Source organism: Sprattus sprattus, assembly GCF_963457725.1.
Source record: "Sprattus sprattus genome assembly, chromosome: 2".
Lineage (NCBI taxonomy): Eukaryota > Metazoa > Chordata > Actinopteri > Clupeiformes > Clupeidae > Sprattus > Sprattus sprattus.
This window is the reverse complement of record NC_137921.1, coordinates 47,317,818-47,333,601: the sequence shown is the minus strand read 5'-3', so window position 1 is coordinate 47,333,601 and position 15,784 is coordinate 47,317,818. Positions and strand designations below refer to the sequence as shown.

At 40.3% G+C, this 15,784-nt stretch overlaps 3 protein-coding genes across 3 annotated transcripts in view; 2 read left to right on the top strand and 1 right to left on the bottom strand.

The window, feature by feature from the left end:
• Window positions 1-1,393, top strand: part of abca7 (ATP-binding cassette, sub-family A (ABC1), member 7) — a 39,684-nt gene extending 38,291 nt beyond the window's left edge. Inside the window, exons 49-50 of the mRNA XM_080860515.1 lie at window positions 21-264; window positions 778-1,393. Coding sequence (XP_080716641.1) covers window positions 21-264; window positions 778-1,368 — 835 coding nt within the window. The 3' untranslated portion in view covers window positions 1,369-1,393. The remainder of the gene's footprint in view (window positions 1-20; window positions 265-777) is intronic.
• Window positions 1,394-2,790: 1,397 nt separating this feature from the next.
• LOC308382959 (uncharacterized protein) lies at window positions 2,791-5,951 on the bottom strand (the record flags this gene model as incomplete). The annotated part of the gene is made up of 4 exons (XM_080860516.1): window positions 5,844-5,951; window positions 5,072-5,756; window positions 4,858-4,940; window positions 2,791-2,974 (listed from the first exon to the last, which is right to left on the bottom strand). Exons 1-4 carry the CDS (start codon window positions 5,846-5,848, stop codon window positions 2,791-2,793), a joined length of 957 nt encoding a protein of 318 aa, XP_080716642.1. The 5' UTR covers window positions 5,849-5,951.
• r3hdm4 (R3H domain containing 4) lies at window positions 5,937-13,944 on the top strand. Its single transcript, XM_080860517.1, has 8 exons — window positions 5,937-6,157; window positions 7,305-7,459; window positions 7,599-7,717; window positions 8,030-8,144; window positions 8,399-8,484; window positions 9,435-9,520; window positions 9,744-9,799; window positions 10,916-13,944. Exons 1-8 carry the CDS (start codon window positions 6,108-6,110, stop codon window positions 11,017-11,019), a joined length of 771 nt encoding a protein of 256 aa, XP_080716643.1. The 5' UTR covers window positions 5,937-6,107; the 3' UTR covers window positions 11,020-13,944.
• Window positions 13,945-15,784: the final 1,840 nt, after the last annotated feature.

Sequence of the window (15,784 nt, the reverse complement as noted above, 5' to 3'; positions counted from 1 at the left end):
TGCTCTCTTGTCTCTGTCAGGTTTGGTGACGGCTACACGATAATCCTGCGGCTCTCCATGCCCTCGCAGGAGCCTTGTCTAGTGGACTCCTACCTCAAACGTGCTTTCCCAGGCATCGAGCTGAAGGAGAAGCATCAGAACGTTCTTCAATACCAGTTGCCCTCTCACGCGTGCTCCCTCGCCTACGTCTTTGATGTGCTCTCCAACAACTATGAGGAGTTGGGTGTGTCTGACTACTCCGTCTCTCAGACCACTCTGGATCAGGTGAGAGCTGAAAGCCAAATTTACCTCACAGACTTGTCCTCTCAGTTACGTCCAGTGAAGGTCTGGAATTTGTTTGCTTTTGCAACCTTTTATGGAAATGTCCACAAAGGACTTTATTGCCCATTAAAATCGAATTAATACGTTTTTGGCAGAGAATTTCAGTTAATTGACACATCTATCAAAGCATTAAGGTGAGAACTTTTGATTAGACACTTCACTCAAGATGTCTGTGTAAAGCTGAGCCAGATCAAAGTGCAAAGCAGCATCGCAGTTCAGAACGGCAAGTTTCACCTGCATGCAATTTTCTCTGTAACCCAGTAGTGTGTCATTTCCCCTAATGTTCTCACCCTGCCCACAACCACAAGAGGTTTGGCCTACAGACTTTGCACTAAAACATGATCAAAACACCCATTGAAGTGAAAGATGACTGTGTGTGTAGTTACCTGGTATTGGTTTTTCCTCTGAATCATATTTTATTACTCATCCAAATACTTTTCTTATCCCCCATCACAGGTTTTTGTCAACTTTGCTAAGGAACAGAGTGATGATGACCAGCTCAGAGAGGTGACGGTGAATGGTGCTGATCAGGCAACTCAAACCAACCGGCTACTCCCCAGCCGACCAGTTCAGCCAATAACCAGTGCACCCAAATCACCACCCAGACCGCCAATCAGGTCTCAGACAAGTCTGTCTTCCCCACATAACAAGGCAGCTGACCCTGGCCAGGCATCATCTCCCATCCATGAACCCAGCCGGTCACCATCTCCGAGCCAAAGCTCTCAAGCTGGCCAGTCCGCCTCACCAAGCGAGGCAGCTCAACCCAGCCAGTCACCCACACTGAATGTGGCAGCTCAACCAACTCGAATACCCTCTCCGAATAGGGCAGCTAAACCCAGCGGAGCTCCCAAATCGCCTAGGTCTGGGGCCAGAGGAGACAACTCCAATGAGGTAAAAGACAAAGACATTCCAATGACAAAACTGCCACAGCCAAAGGCCAAGAAAGAAACTTCAGGCAACAAGGCGAAGCGTAAAGGAGAGGCCTCTGACAGTAAAGATCCCACAAAACTGTTCATGGTTACAACCACAGCAGACAGTGAGGTCTGAGGAGAGCAGCCAGGCTGTGGTTTATAGGCTTGTTAAAACAGACAGAACTGGCTACTGCATGCCAAGCATGTCTGGTAGGGGGTGGGATACATGCCTGAATGAGTCCTCCAAAGTTTTAGGTCTGGTGCCTTGTTCATTATCCATCATTGCTGTGCTCCTTGTCACTGTGTCCTCCTTGGTTCTTTAAGGCCATTCATGCAGTTTTAACAACTTATTTGCAAATCCTGAAGAATCTCCTTCTGCATTTTCAGGAAGAAAGTATAATGGCCCATATACACCTGCACTGTGCAAACAACTATCAATGCATTCCCCAGAATCCCTTTCCTTTTGTTACTCAATGTTTCCATAATGATCTGATGCACTTTGAAACTGAAAATTATGTGCACTATCTGACATTCTATGAACTATTATAGTGGGTTTGCTGATTACCTCTGGCCTACCCGCATACAATCGAATACAGTTGATGTGTTGCAGACTTTAAAGGAGTAGTACATATATGTGTACACACACACATACCTTTTTTGCCACTTACCTCCAATATGGTAGAAAAGCTTAGATGTATGTGGTGTCCAAATCCTGCCTCCTAGAATCGTATGGCCAATACTTTATTATAAGCTTTAAATGGAATTTGTCAAAGAAAACAATCAGTTACATTGAATTATCATGTGAATCACCTCTACCTTTCAATATAGTTCCTTAAGAATGATGCTGTAAGACCAAGAATAAGAGTAAACTTAATTTATTACAGTTGTCATACTTTACACCACGATTTTACAAATCACATTATCCCACATATTGTGAGCTATCACAAAATCTAGTCTACTGGACTACTTCATAAATCACTATAAGTTCTAGGCAATGGTATTATGAGTTCAGCAGTTTACATGGTGGTTGTTGGCTTGTGTCAATGAGCAGTTGTTAGGGTCAGCTTTAGTGGCAAGATTTGGACATCATACATTGTGTTGATGATGACGGTGACACGATATTTGAGACAAGGAGAAAATCTGGGTAAATAACTTCTTCCACTAGACTACTCCATCAAGACACTGCCTTCATTAGGTCAGTTTTTTATATTTTAAATTTTTTACCTATTTTGAAAAGGCTTTTTCTTGGTTTCATGGGTGTCAGATGAACGGTCAAGCCTATGCACTGCATAATGCTGCACCTCTTTTTTGAAAAAATAAATAAAACTGTTACCATGTCAAGCTGCATTAGCATGTGAAGACATAAAATAGAATGTACTGAATAATGACAATGTGTTAAAATAGTTATATACTATACTTGAATGTGGATGTAGTAATTTATCAGTATCAGTATGTCTATATGAAAATAATATTTACAAATAAATATTTAATATTTAAACATTTCCTTGTGCTACTTTTTCATGTGTTTCTCGTGCTGCTGGTGAGTGGATGTATAGGTTCATTGTAGATTTGATGTGTTCACAAACCAGGGGAAATTATGTGTTTCCTTATGAAAACGGAGGATAATGGGCTGGTTCATATTCTTCCCATGGAGAGGAGGACTGCAAGATTTCCTGGCTGACATCTCAGCCTTTTCTCCTTCAGTATGGGGTAGCTTAATCTCCGGAAGTTTTACTTTGCCCCTGAAGAAAAATGGGAACATTTCTAAATTTTCATTATGATTAATAAAGTATATATCTATCAATACATTCACAGTAACAAACAATAAACTGTCAATATGTGACTGTATTTCAGTTTTTAATTAAAAGAGCTTACTATTAGAGTAACTAATATTCTTTGTTGGGATATGCATCAACTTACAGAAAAATACCTTCATGGCCAACAGTGCTGTAAACCAAATTGCTCGAAGGATAATTGTTTTTTAGTTGCCTCCAAGTGCAACTCCGTGTACTCAGGCAAATTGAGTTGACTTGTGGCCGCAAATTGGTTCGAATGTTCCTCGGGTATAGTCTGCAGTTGCACTTAGGCGCTCACTGGGACAGTCGACTCGCAATCATTCGGAAATTGCCCTGTCATCTCTCTAGTCAATCTGACCCTGCTTTTCTCCACTTTGCCATAAGCAAAGCGAAGTCTTCCTTTACTCACAAAACTTTCAAAGTTACTTTATGACTCTATGTCCTTAACCACCACATTTTCCCTGTGGTTCCCTTAATACAGAGTTGAAAATGTTTTTTGGTATATATACATCTTATATACACATTTGCCGGTCTATTTACCCATAAGTAAATTAATACTATTATTGACAAAGATTTCTGCTTCATAGTTTTGCTCATTCTTATAATAGTAAAATTCCGAGCATACTGTAAATCCACTTTAAAGGCACCCAGTGCAACTTTCGAGGCAAAAATAAACATTCAATTTCTAGTCTTTTTTACACGTAGTGAGTTTCAATAACTACATACCATTACATATCGACATTCAAGGAGCAAAGATGAGACGTCGTTGTGTGGTGAGAACTGATAGAAAATCGTAAACAACAACAATCTTCATTTATTGGTGCCAATTCTCAGAGTTTTCCGATGAGTCCCGAACGCTTCCGGAGTTTCTAACACGCAAGGCAGTGCTGTCTGTTCTAAGGTATTTGCTGAATGTTACACAATGATATTTCGCAAATGTGGCCCATGCATTGAATACAGTTGTTAGTACTTTCATGCCTGAAATTGAATACAGTTGTTAGTACTTACAAAATGAATTATTATTATGGCCTGTCCAACAGCACACGTGCAAGTTCGCTGTCCCTCTGCAGCACGATCTTCTCGCTTAGCTTCCTCCATTCGTCAAATGTGTCGCCCAAGAGCACACGACACCCATATGCTTCTTATGAAACAGTTATGAAACAGTTTTTTCTGTGGTGTCGTGAAAACACAAGGTCGACCACGCTTTCTCTTCGTCTTCGTCTCGGAACAACTTAGATCCGCCATCATGAAATAGAACCATGCGCTCACAAATAGTGAAGTCACGCGTTCGGAAAACTCTGAGAATTGCAGACGGGAATCCTGCTTTATTTATTGCTGGCACCAATAAATAAAGATTGTTGTTGTTTACGATTTTCTATCAGTTCTCACCACACAACGACGTCTCATCTTTGCTCCTTGAATGTCGATATGTAATGGTATGGAGTTATTAAAACTTACTACGTGTAAAAAAGACTAGAAATTGAATGTTTATTTTTGCCCAAAAGTTGCACTGGGTGCCTTTAAATGCCCACTTCTGATTTGCTCATCTCCCATCTTCCCCTCTACCTCTCTACCTGATCGGCCCCAAGCGGATAGGAGAATAAGAATATTTAGGGGAGTAACATGGCACCAAAGCAAACATAATGTTGAACCTACCCTAGGGCTTCTTGATATCGGGGCTGTTAACAATCAAAATACAAACTATATGAATCTTATAATATTTCCCACAACATTTCATGACAATTCATAGAAAACTTCACCACCCCCTTACCCATCACCTGAAGTAATTCATTTGAACCAATGGATCTGTGTCACAACAACCCACTCACCTGTCCAGTTGCCTCTCCACCCTCTCAAGGAGCATTTGGATGTTTGGAACAGAAATGTCAGGATGCTGCAACTGCGATGCCATCTGAAAACAGGAAGCATTCAATATCAGTTGTATGTGCTTTTCATCCGTACAACAACTACATACTCAAAGATGAGTTGACCTAAATCATTAAAGGTAAGTTGAACTTTAAAAAATGACACCAGAGCCCATACATTTAGGCCCAGGATATTCCTGACTGAATCGGTTTTCAGAAATCTTGGCTCTGGCTCTTCATGATCCTTTTCCAGTTTTGATTCAGCAAGAGAAAAATCCACAGGGCACTTCTCTGACACGGCAATGGGTGGCAGAGAACTGTATTGTTTTAAGTATTTATCAGAATTAAATGGCTGAATAATAGAGGACTTCAGTGGAGGTAGCAAGATATGCCCATCACTCTTGCTGGGTTTACATTCCAATGGGTGTAATTTTACAAATGGAATTGATCTGACTGTCCGCTGTTTGTCCGTCGACATTTGTCCGTGTCCACCATCTCCATTTTTTAGGTCATCATAAGTGATTTCAGTTTGATCCACTTTAAGGGGCTCTATAGCCATGGCTAAAACAGGCCAAAGGTCGACCGAGATTTTCAAAATTGAGGCACTTTTATCTGCGTATGGATTCCCTAACTGGGATTCGGTAGGCCTACTGGTCTTTGAGTCCTTTCCCCTCAAAGTTTCAGTAACCAAGGGTTTCTGTTGATTAGTTTGTCCATTCTTCGTTGCACATTTTACTGGGTTCACCATGAGTAAATCACAAACGAATTTACATGGACCGAAAGGTGCTTGAGATTTTGTCTTCTTCAGTTCTTTCCCCCTCTGCTTCTTTCTTCCTCTCATTCTTTCCATTCCATTCTCAAATCTGGAGGGATAACCATAAACAATTAACATCTCGCCTGACTATTAAAGTAAGACAGAATTCACAGAAAGTAGCTCCTAGCTTACTTACCCCATCTTGAAAAGAATCGAAGGCTATTTTGAAATCTCTTCTCTTCAAAACACACTAGTTCACTTGGATGCACAGCCTCGTTCTGAATCGCTTCCTCGTAGGTCAGTGTCGGCTGCAGCCAACTTTGGAACAGGAATCGAGCTACGGTTCTAAAGGCTGTCACTGGCTAGCTTACCTACAGTTACATTTAGGAACAACTTTGTAGTCCGTCGCCCAACAAAGGTGTATTTATTTGTACAGGATTTAGTCTAGTACTTAATTAAGATGGTTGTGCTGACCAACGACAACAACAACACCGACGAACGGGACTTTATGTGAGTGAGAGTGACGTTAGCACAACACAATCAGCAAAGGACAACTAGCATAGCTAGCTAGTATTCTGTCTGTTTTTTGTTTTGGTCTGTGCTCTGCATGCATCAACTGTTTTGTTCCATGTAGCAGTTCATCTGTGTAGGCGCCGATCTTGGCTTGTTGTCAGCAGCTTGTTTGGTCGCTAACATCAACGTTATTAGCCTCCCACCTATCCGCTAGATAGCTAGCTAGTAAGCTTATTTCTCCATCTTAGCTGTATAACTGTCACAGACCAAACACTATAACCCTAATTACTGTTCCCACCACAAACAGGAACTGCCCTTCGGTATGGTAAAGGGTCTCGGTGGTCAAAGCGTAAGACGACCAGTCTGATTCAGTTTACAGTACAGTTTTCATTAGCAGCATTTAGCACACTGAACATAAACCAACGTTAGTTGTTGTTTTTTTTGTCGGCGGTAAGCTAAGCTAACGTTGCCTGGCTAGTTACTGAGGTGCTGCAGGCTTTGGACCTGGTCGTTCACGCCCGTTGTCTGCAGTGATAATAATATTATATATATATATTTATGAGATTTGGAAATGTTCTGTTGAGATAACACTGACAAGTCATAATTTGTGTCAGTATCAGTTGTGGTTTGCTCTGCTGTGCTGAGTATCTGATACTTACTGAGACGACTGTATTTCTGTGGGAGCAAATAATTCTATGTGGGCGGGCCATTGAAATATAAACCCACGGACCCATTTCTCTGCAGCTGTTGAGAAACTTCCCTGTGTAGCCTACTACTACAGCTGTGACCAGGCTATATACCAAGCTCAGAGCTTTTTTGTTTCTTGCACATGAAAAAGTAATATACACCAACAATCACTGTCATAAATGCAATACCTGACCGCCTGGACATCATGTTGTGAACCCATAATGATCCAGTAAGTGAATTGCAGTCCTTGAGATCCTTCATCCTGTCACTGGATGTTTTTGCCCTGCGTCTGTGGTATGGATTGGATATGACTGAGTTCGATGTGCTGCTTGTTTACTCACAAAGACTAATTGTATACAGAGCCCCATAGAAGGGCAATCTGCAACTTTGTTTGTATTCAAAGGAAAGCATTATTCCAATCAATCTTTCTCCACATTTTCATATGTTCTTCTGTTAGCCTGATCGAGGAGTTGCCAAGATCTCTACCTAACTCTCCCGCCAAGCGTGTCTCCCCAGCCAAGAAGAAGCAATTCTTCATCAACCAAGCAATCCGCAACTCGGACCTCATCCCAAGAGCAAAGGGCAAGAAAAGCCTCAGAAGACAAGAGAACAGTAAGTTGGCTTACAGTGTCTTAAGATGGTGTGCTTACTGGTTTCATACTATTTTATACTTAAAATTAAATCCTTAGATCAAAAGAAATTATGTCAGTAAGACAAGGTCTCAACCCAATGATATTGTGATGCCTAAAAGCTCGCTACCTGGCAAATCTTCTGGAGAAAGATGAATGTTCCAAAGAAGAGGGCGAGGTCTGTGATTCCGCTGCCCCTACTGTCTTCACTGAAGCCTGCACCAATGGGAACTATGTTGAGGTACAACTAGATTGTTAAACATATTTCATTACCTTAGTCCCCAATCACAAGTAAAATAATAATGTCTTAGCATAATGTAAGTATGCTAGGTGATACCTTACTATGATACAAACTGGATGGAAACTCATTCACCGAAGGACCACATGAACCTTTCACTGGATGACAAAATATCGTATCAACTCGAATGTAAGGTTTTATGTGAACAGGATGGTTTTGTATGCTTGTTATTTCTTTGTATGTTTGTTTGTTTTGTATGCTTGTTAGGTTTATTTAATGTACTGTATGTATTATGTGTCCATGTGTCTCCCCCAGTGTTGGAGTGATTTCATGAATCGCTCTGGTGAGGAACAGGAGAAGCTGTTGGCTCTGCTGGAGGAGGAGGCCAAGAGAACCAGTGCCAATAAACCACCCAAGGACCAAAGAGAGAGTAGGTCAAGCCTTCTCAGCAAATGCTTATCCTTTCCCTTTGTTTCATTCTTCTTTGTTTAACATTTTCGCCATTCTCCACCTTTCATACACTGATGTTGTGTCAACATTACACAACCACTTTTTTGTGTGTTACTGGTTTTGCTGACTTGAATTAAGCACAGGATAGGTATTATTACCATGAGGCAATTTAAGTTGAAGTGGTATTATGTGTCAACCTGGTATTGTTAACAGAAGGTTGTTCTTTCCCTGCAGTCAACCCTGCCTTCAGTGCTCAGGAGTGCTTCCAGAGGATTGACCGCAGATTGCGTGCCTGTCTCAAGCGTAAAAATATCCCACTTGTGAGTCATCACTTCACCACCAATAAGTTCTGTTCAAGAGATCTAGATCTAGTTTACGTGAATTCAGCAAGACTCAGCCTTGCATTATTGTTTTTATTTTATTTTATTTATCTTTTTATTGTTATTATTATTCCACTTGTTTTTTGGCGCTCATCTGCTTTTTTATTTTTATTTTTTTAATTAATTAATTGTTAAATTTATGGATTATTTAAAGCCTTCAATCCATCTGATGGTTTGGTTGTGTAAAATCAAAGTGACAATGTACTTTGACAAACCACTCATTAACGCAGTGTAAAGCAACTGCTAATGTTAGCTAAATTTTCCAATAACAACCTACGACTGGGCACTAACGTTAGTTTATGTCCGCATATCTGCTCATACATTGCCTTTGACACACTACAGCACTGATCAATTATGAACTTAAACATGTCTGACATCGCAGTTTCCCTGTAATAACACTGCATTTATAGCCCATCTGTCTTGAAAGCATATGCACATGTGCGTTCTTTTCATAGAATATACTGGAATCAGATTGTTAGTTGTTACATTGTTACATACAATGTATTGATTAACAAAAGTCTGTTGTGTTTTGGAGACACAGAATGCACCTTTATGTGATGCTTACTTTTGCACTGCTGTCCCTGCAAAGAACATGACTGACTGATGTTGAGTGACTTGCGGAAATGCATCTTTAGTTGCATTATGCTCTTCTGGTGACTTCGGGGATCATCAGTCTACAGGCAAAACTACCCATAAGAATGCCTTGAAAGTGAATGGGAAACAGACATGTCACCTGAGGCGTCTGTGGATAAAAAGCATTGTTCCTCAGTAAACAGTGATCCATTTCCCCTCTCCATAAGGCGACTGTAGGCAGCCCTAACCCTAGAATCAGGACAGGTTATCGCTACAGCAAAGGGCTCTTTGACCAAATCCCCTGCCCTCTGTTTCAGGGTGCTCTGGAGGTCATGGAGGACGATCTCCTGCATTTTTTCAGGGCTCAGCCCCACTCTGTTTACATCACTAATCTACAGAGCAGGTAAGAGTGTGTCTTTGCCTAACCTGTGGGATCTTGTTCTGAGTAAGAATTCTGAATACATCATTTTGTAAATGTTTGGAATTTAAGCTGATGAATCTCTTTTCCTCATGAATACACAAAGCAATGACTTCTGGCCACAAGAAGATTGATCAAGTGCAGGGGAAAGGGTCACTTGCTAACACATTTCTGTGTTGTGGTTGTTGTTTCGCTTTTTTATCCCCAGCTACGACAGGTTGTTGCTTCATGCCGTCTGCCAGTACATGGACCTTGTCTCCCAAAGTAGGCACATTATCTTACTGTAAATGACGTGTGTCTTTGTTAATCAGATCAGGACATACACACAGATGCACATTTTTATTTAAGAGAGGCCTACAACACTCTGTCTCCTTGGTGACATCTCCATAGTCCACATCCCGCAAAAATTCAAGAACCCCTTGCTCATCTCTTTAACTGTCGCTAAGAAAGTAGTCCTCCAAAACTGGAAGTCAAAGAAATCTTGCCACATCAACCACTGGAAAAATCTAATCACACAATACATTGCAATAGAAAAACACAACGCACATAGAGGGAGGCAAATGCCAGCCTTTGAAAATACCTGGTCACCATTTCTATCATTTCTAAATTAAACGGAAACATCACCAAAACCTAACCATAAGCCACATATATCAACAGACACCACTTTTTAATGTTTTATAACTCCCCCGCCCCCCCCCCCCCCCTCCCACCCTCCTGCATTACCATTATACACATAGGCACTCACTAGCAACATTCAAGCGCACCAACACCCAAGTTACAAATAACATTCTCAACATTCTTCCGTAACCTCCCAATATACCATTCTTTATAACTCCCGCCCCCCCCCCCCCCCCCTCCCACCCTCCTGCATTACCATTATACACATAGGCACTCACTAGCAACATTCAAGCGCACCAACACCCAAGTTACAAATAACATTCTCAACATTCTTCCGTAACCTCCCAATATACCATTATTTTCAATAACTAATGCATCCCATGTGTTTAGCTGTCCAGTCCTGTCCTGTCTTGTCTGTTCTGTCTTTGCCCCACCTTGCTCCCTGCCAACCTGCCTGGTTATGTGTCTCTCCGTTTGTTCGTCTGTCACCTGTCTGTCTGTCATGTGTTTAATGTCACACTTTAAATGTGGTGCTATTGGGATTCAGGGTCACACTAAAAATGGTTACGGTAGGACAACATGTTAGTATGAAGTAAATGTAAATCCTGATCATATTGTACTACATTGGAATTATATTTTTTTTGTTATGCTTTATTAGAAATAAAGTAACCTTTTAAAAAAAAAAATAAGAGAGGCCTACTGAATAAAACCTCTAGAGGTTAAAAGGCATGGCCGATGACAATGATGAATTGTTTGCCCTAGGTTCCGACTTGAATGGGGCACGCCAGACAGAGGTGAAGAACAACCAAGAGGAGTTCCTGCCACCCCATCCCCTCCTCTCCGTTCACCTGGGCCAGATGAACTGAGAGAGGATGACGGAGAGCAAAAGAGAAACAGAGGGAGCGAGGGAAGGATGCATGGGCAGAATGAGAGTCACTGCCTCCCCTTTAGCCAATAGAAGCAGCTTTATTGTATGAGACTTGGCTTGTAAGTAGGTTTCTTCCAGTACCCAAATTCTGATACTCCTTGATTGGGTCATCAATGTATTTCACAATATTTCCAGTTGGACATGTACTCATAATTGTGTACATTGTCAGTAGTTCAATAGATTTGCGAACGCGTAGATGGTAGATGGTTCATAGATACAGGGGAAAAAAGTCAATGTGAAAAAAAAAAAAGCTTGGTTTCATATCACATGACTTCATGTCTGTCTTACACAATTACTTTAATCTCCCACACAGACCTTATTATCTTCTACACACGTCAGCCCCCCATGGGTAGTGTGAAATTGGGCAAAGATTTAAAGTTGTAAAAAATAAAACAACTAGTGGTACAGATTATCATCTGAGGGATGCTCCATACACTGGATACATGATTGGAGTCATGATTTGAGCTATCGCTGAGTTTTAAGTTGTCAGCATGGTGCCATCTATTGCAGCATCCAGAAAATACAGCTGTTCCTCTCTCAGAGCACCGCTTTAGTGGATAGTGCATGTACAGCGGGTCAGTCCTGAAAGTATAAAAACCACATTCATCACATATCAGCCGACATCACGGAATATCACAAAACTTTGCATGGAGTCTCACTGCCATTACAGATAGGAAGCACTTATCCAGACACAAGAAATCAATAGCACAAACGTTTGCATGAGAGGAGAGGCCCCAGGATGTAACAACATGATTACAAACTCCATGAATGCGCAGAATAACATTTTATATGCCAGTTAAGTGATATTTAAGGTGAAAGACTTGAGCTGAAATTATACTTTGTATTGCTCACACAGTGCCAGTATATAGGACTAGTACTGACATTGTTTTTAGGGCCAGGTGGTGATCCAAAACCCTCTGAAGTCAGTTTTGAGCCAGTTTCATTTAGAAAATGATCTTGTAATTGTACAAATATATTCATAATACTTTTCAAATAAGTCTCTTTAGACACCCTAATGATACCAACCTTTTTCATTCTGTCAGCAACACCGCTATCACGGATCCATCCATGTTGCTTTAAAAGAGCTAGTGCTCAATGCTTATTTATATGATGTGTGTTTATTTGACTTTTGACTGTAATTTGAGGATGTTAATATGAACATTGACATGTCTTAACCATAAGTGTGTATCCAACTACTCCTGATGTCAAATTGTAGTACTCAGAGGCTAGCATGCTGTTGTACATTTTAATTTTGTTTCCACATACCTGGAAATGAATGCTAATGAGTGAGTGTTTGCTAGCCAGCTGGTGTGCATTTTAATTCAAATGCACAAATAAGAAACCTTTGATTCAGTCTCTATATTTGGTTGTTTTTGATTGGGAATGTAGCCATTTTGTTACACACAACAGTGTATTTCGAGTAGCTACAACAAAACCTACGTCCTTAGCTAAAGTATTCTAATAACTGAGATACTTCTAATATCACATAGGAAAATGTGTCTGTTTTGCCAGTCCTCTGTTTTACTTTACATGAAGAATTGTGGGAGTAAGGAGACTGCGTTTGTACTCGTCTTCTGTCCAGTTTTTAAATTATCTGAAATGTTTCTTCTCCTATCAAAGTTACGTAGCTCAGGTCTTTTTCTTATTGGAGGTTTTGTTAATTTAATGTGTGCTTGCTCCACGTGCAGTTCTGCACTCAGTCCAATTCAGAGGCGTCTGTGCCGACATGAATCCTACCTTAAACGTAACGGCCCGTGGTGGAGCTATGGTGCCCCTGGCATTCTTTACATACACCTCAGCACAGTACCACTGCCACTACCAAAAAGCCTCCAATGTACCTTGTGTGTTTTCTTTTGTATGCTATACATATGTGTCAAAGCATTGTATGTGACACCCCTGATAACTAGTGAAAAGCTTCGGCAGTGTACGGATGTGTGGAGTGGACAGTACCTGTTTCCCTCATGAACACCGATAGGTTTTGATTCAGTCATCGCCCCATTCTAACTTGACGGGCCAGTGGGCAAAACAGTCATGTCTGCTGCTACTTTCTCTTAATTAGAATGTATGCCACAGCTAGAATCATACCCATCAGGTTTACACCCGCTCAGATGGGAATTATCAGCACCTCCTGGTACTTGAAGTCCTACGGACTAAACCCTCCTTTGAGCTGCATCATTTGTACTGAGACCAGCACCTGCCTTGGGTGCGTATGCCAAAGTGGTTGCGATCATCGATGTGACATGATTGTACATGTGTATGTGTTTAAACATTTATACACATAACAAGCCTTTACAACCAGAGTCAACAGCCCAGTACTGTTTCATGTCAGTTTTTTTTTTATATAAATGTCCAGTAGTATCATTGACCAAAGTCACCGGTGTGTGTAATCTTAGTGTCTCAGGCATCAGTATACCCCTCATGAATGTTATCTGTGGTGTTATATCTGTATTTCCTTTGGTGCATTTCTGGATGGTCTTACACAGTAGACCTATAAAAAAGACATGATATAGCCCTTCTATTCACAGGATGTAATGATAAGCATTTGATAGTTAGTAATTCTTTTTTCTAGAAATAAGAGTGTACGTCGCATCCTACTTTTTAAATCACATCTGTACACAATATGTGCCAATAGACACTCTTTGTATGATGATTATTATAAGCTTTAATCTGCCTGTATGGTTGTTTTAATCTATGAGATGCTTATTTATATGTTTGTGAACTCAGTGTGTATTTATATTGTGTGAGGATAATGAGTGTGTGTTTCATTTAAAATGTTACATTTTTAAGCCATCGCAACATATTACAATGAAATTGTCTTGACAGGATGAAGCCATGTACTCATCAATATCCACATTAAAGTCTAAAACAGTTGGAAAGCTTCTTGCTTGTATAATGCTTCAAACTTTGACCAATACTACAGATGAATAATAATAAAACAATTAATAATTTGTATTGAGGCACGGGTGAATTAATGGCATCTGGATCTAATGATCAAATGCCATTGAGGTAAATTGAGAGGAATAATGTCACAATAGGGCTGGGTCAGTTACAGCCCTGGACCGCCATCTCAGTCAGACATCCTGAGACCAAAGCTCTCTGTCCCCAGTGGCCCTCCAAGCAGAAACCCTTGCAGGCTCATCCCGTGGTAGAGAGCACTGCTTTGAGTTGTTTGCTTGGTCAATGGGGACATTTGATCTGCAAGGAGGGGGCAATTAAGTCAAGTGACACCGGTTCTAAGTGTAAATGTAATTGGCGGTAAATTCTGGTCAATGTTCTAAGTTTGTCTTGGTGTTTCCCCTCTTGTTTTAATGTTATTTTTTAGTTAGCGATTGAAGAGTCAGTGTGTTGTTTAAGTGCCCTATAGTTTTTCCTGTGTTTCTTCTTGCTCTTGCTTGCTTTCCTCTTCGTGCACCCGGAGTCGTCCTAAAATGTCTGCTTGTAAGCCATCATATTTTGATTGAATGTTTAAATACCTGTGCCAGTGAATGGCAATTCATGTTTAGAAACGGAGCTGCCATTGTGCGCAACCGAGTATAATAAAAGTCATATACTTTATTGGCAAAAGACAGAAGGTGCGTAATAAGAATTTAGAAACCAAGGGCATCTTGGCTGCTTGGCCCCCAGTCAATGTATCGAAGGTGTGACAGACTTAAAGTAACACTATGCAACAATTTGCCACTTTTTGAGGTATGGTTTTATAGGCAACTAGTTTTGGCACCATCCTCAAATTCATTTTGATAGCATATGGTAATTTGAAGAACAGAAAAACACCTCCGTCATCCCCACTATAGATATGCCCTGTAGTTCTGTGTAACGGGCTGGAACCCCCTGCAAAAATGACCGTGGTAAAGTTGGTTGGAAGTTGGATATTCAACAGACATTCGGACACCCGTATGTTTAGGGACCATCAACAAATTACACATTTAAAATTTCAAAAGTCAATAGCTTTTCAACAACATGAACTAAAAACATAAAAATGATGTTGAACTGTTCAAAATGTATGCATACACATTGCACAGCCTTTAGTTTTTTCATTTTCACTTCACACTATTTTCAGTAAATGTATGAAAGTCTGAAACTTCAATAGCTTTTTGGTCATGTGACTAATCATCCTCAAACTAGTTTCAGAGTGTTCACTGACTGTATACATGTTGCACAGTCTTTAGTTTTTTTATTTTCACCTCACACTATTTTCAGTGAATTTTTGAAAATTTGAAACTTCAATAGCTTTTTGGTCATGTGACTAATCATCCTCAAACTAGTTTGAGAGTGTTCATTGACTATGTATACATGTTGCACAGCCTTTAGTTTTTTCATTTTGACCTCACACTATTTTCAGTGAATTTTTGAACATTTATACATAGTCACTGAACACTCTGAAATGGATTTGAGGATGATAGGTCACATGACCAAAAAGCTATTGAAGATTCAAACTTTCAAAAATTCACTGAAAATAGTGTGAGGTGAAAATGAAAAAGCTAAAGGCTGTGCAACATGTATACATAGTCAATGAACACTCTTAAATAGATTTGATGATGATAGGTCACATGACCAAAAAGCTATTGAAGATTCAGACTTTCATAAATTCACTGAAAATAGTGTGAAGTGAAAATGAAAAAACTAAAGGCTGTGCAACATGAATACATAGTCATTGAACACTCTTAAATAGATTTGATGATGATAGGTCACATGACCAAAGAGCT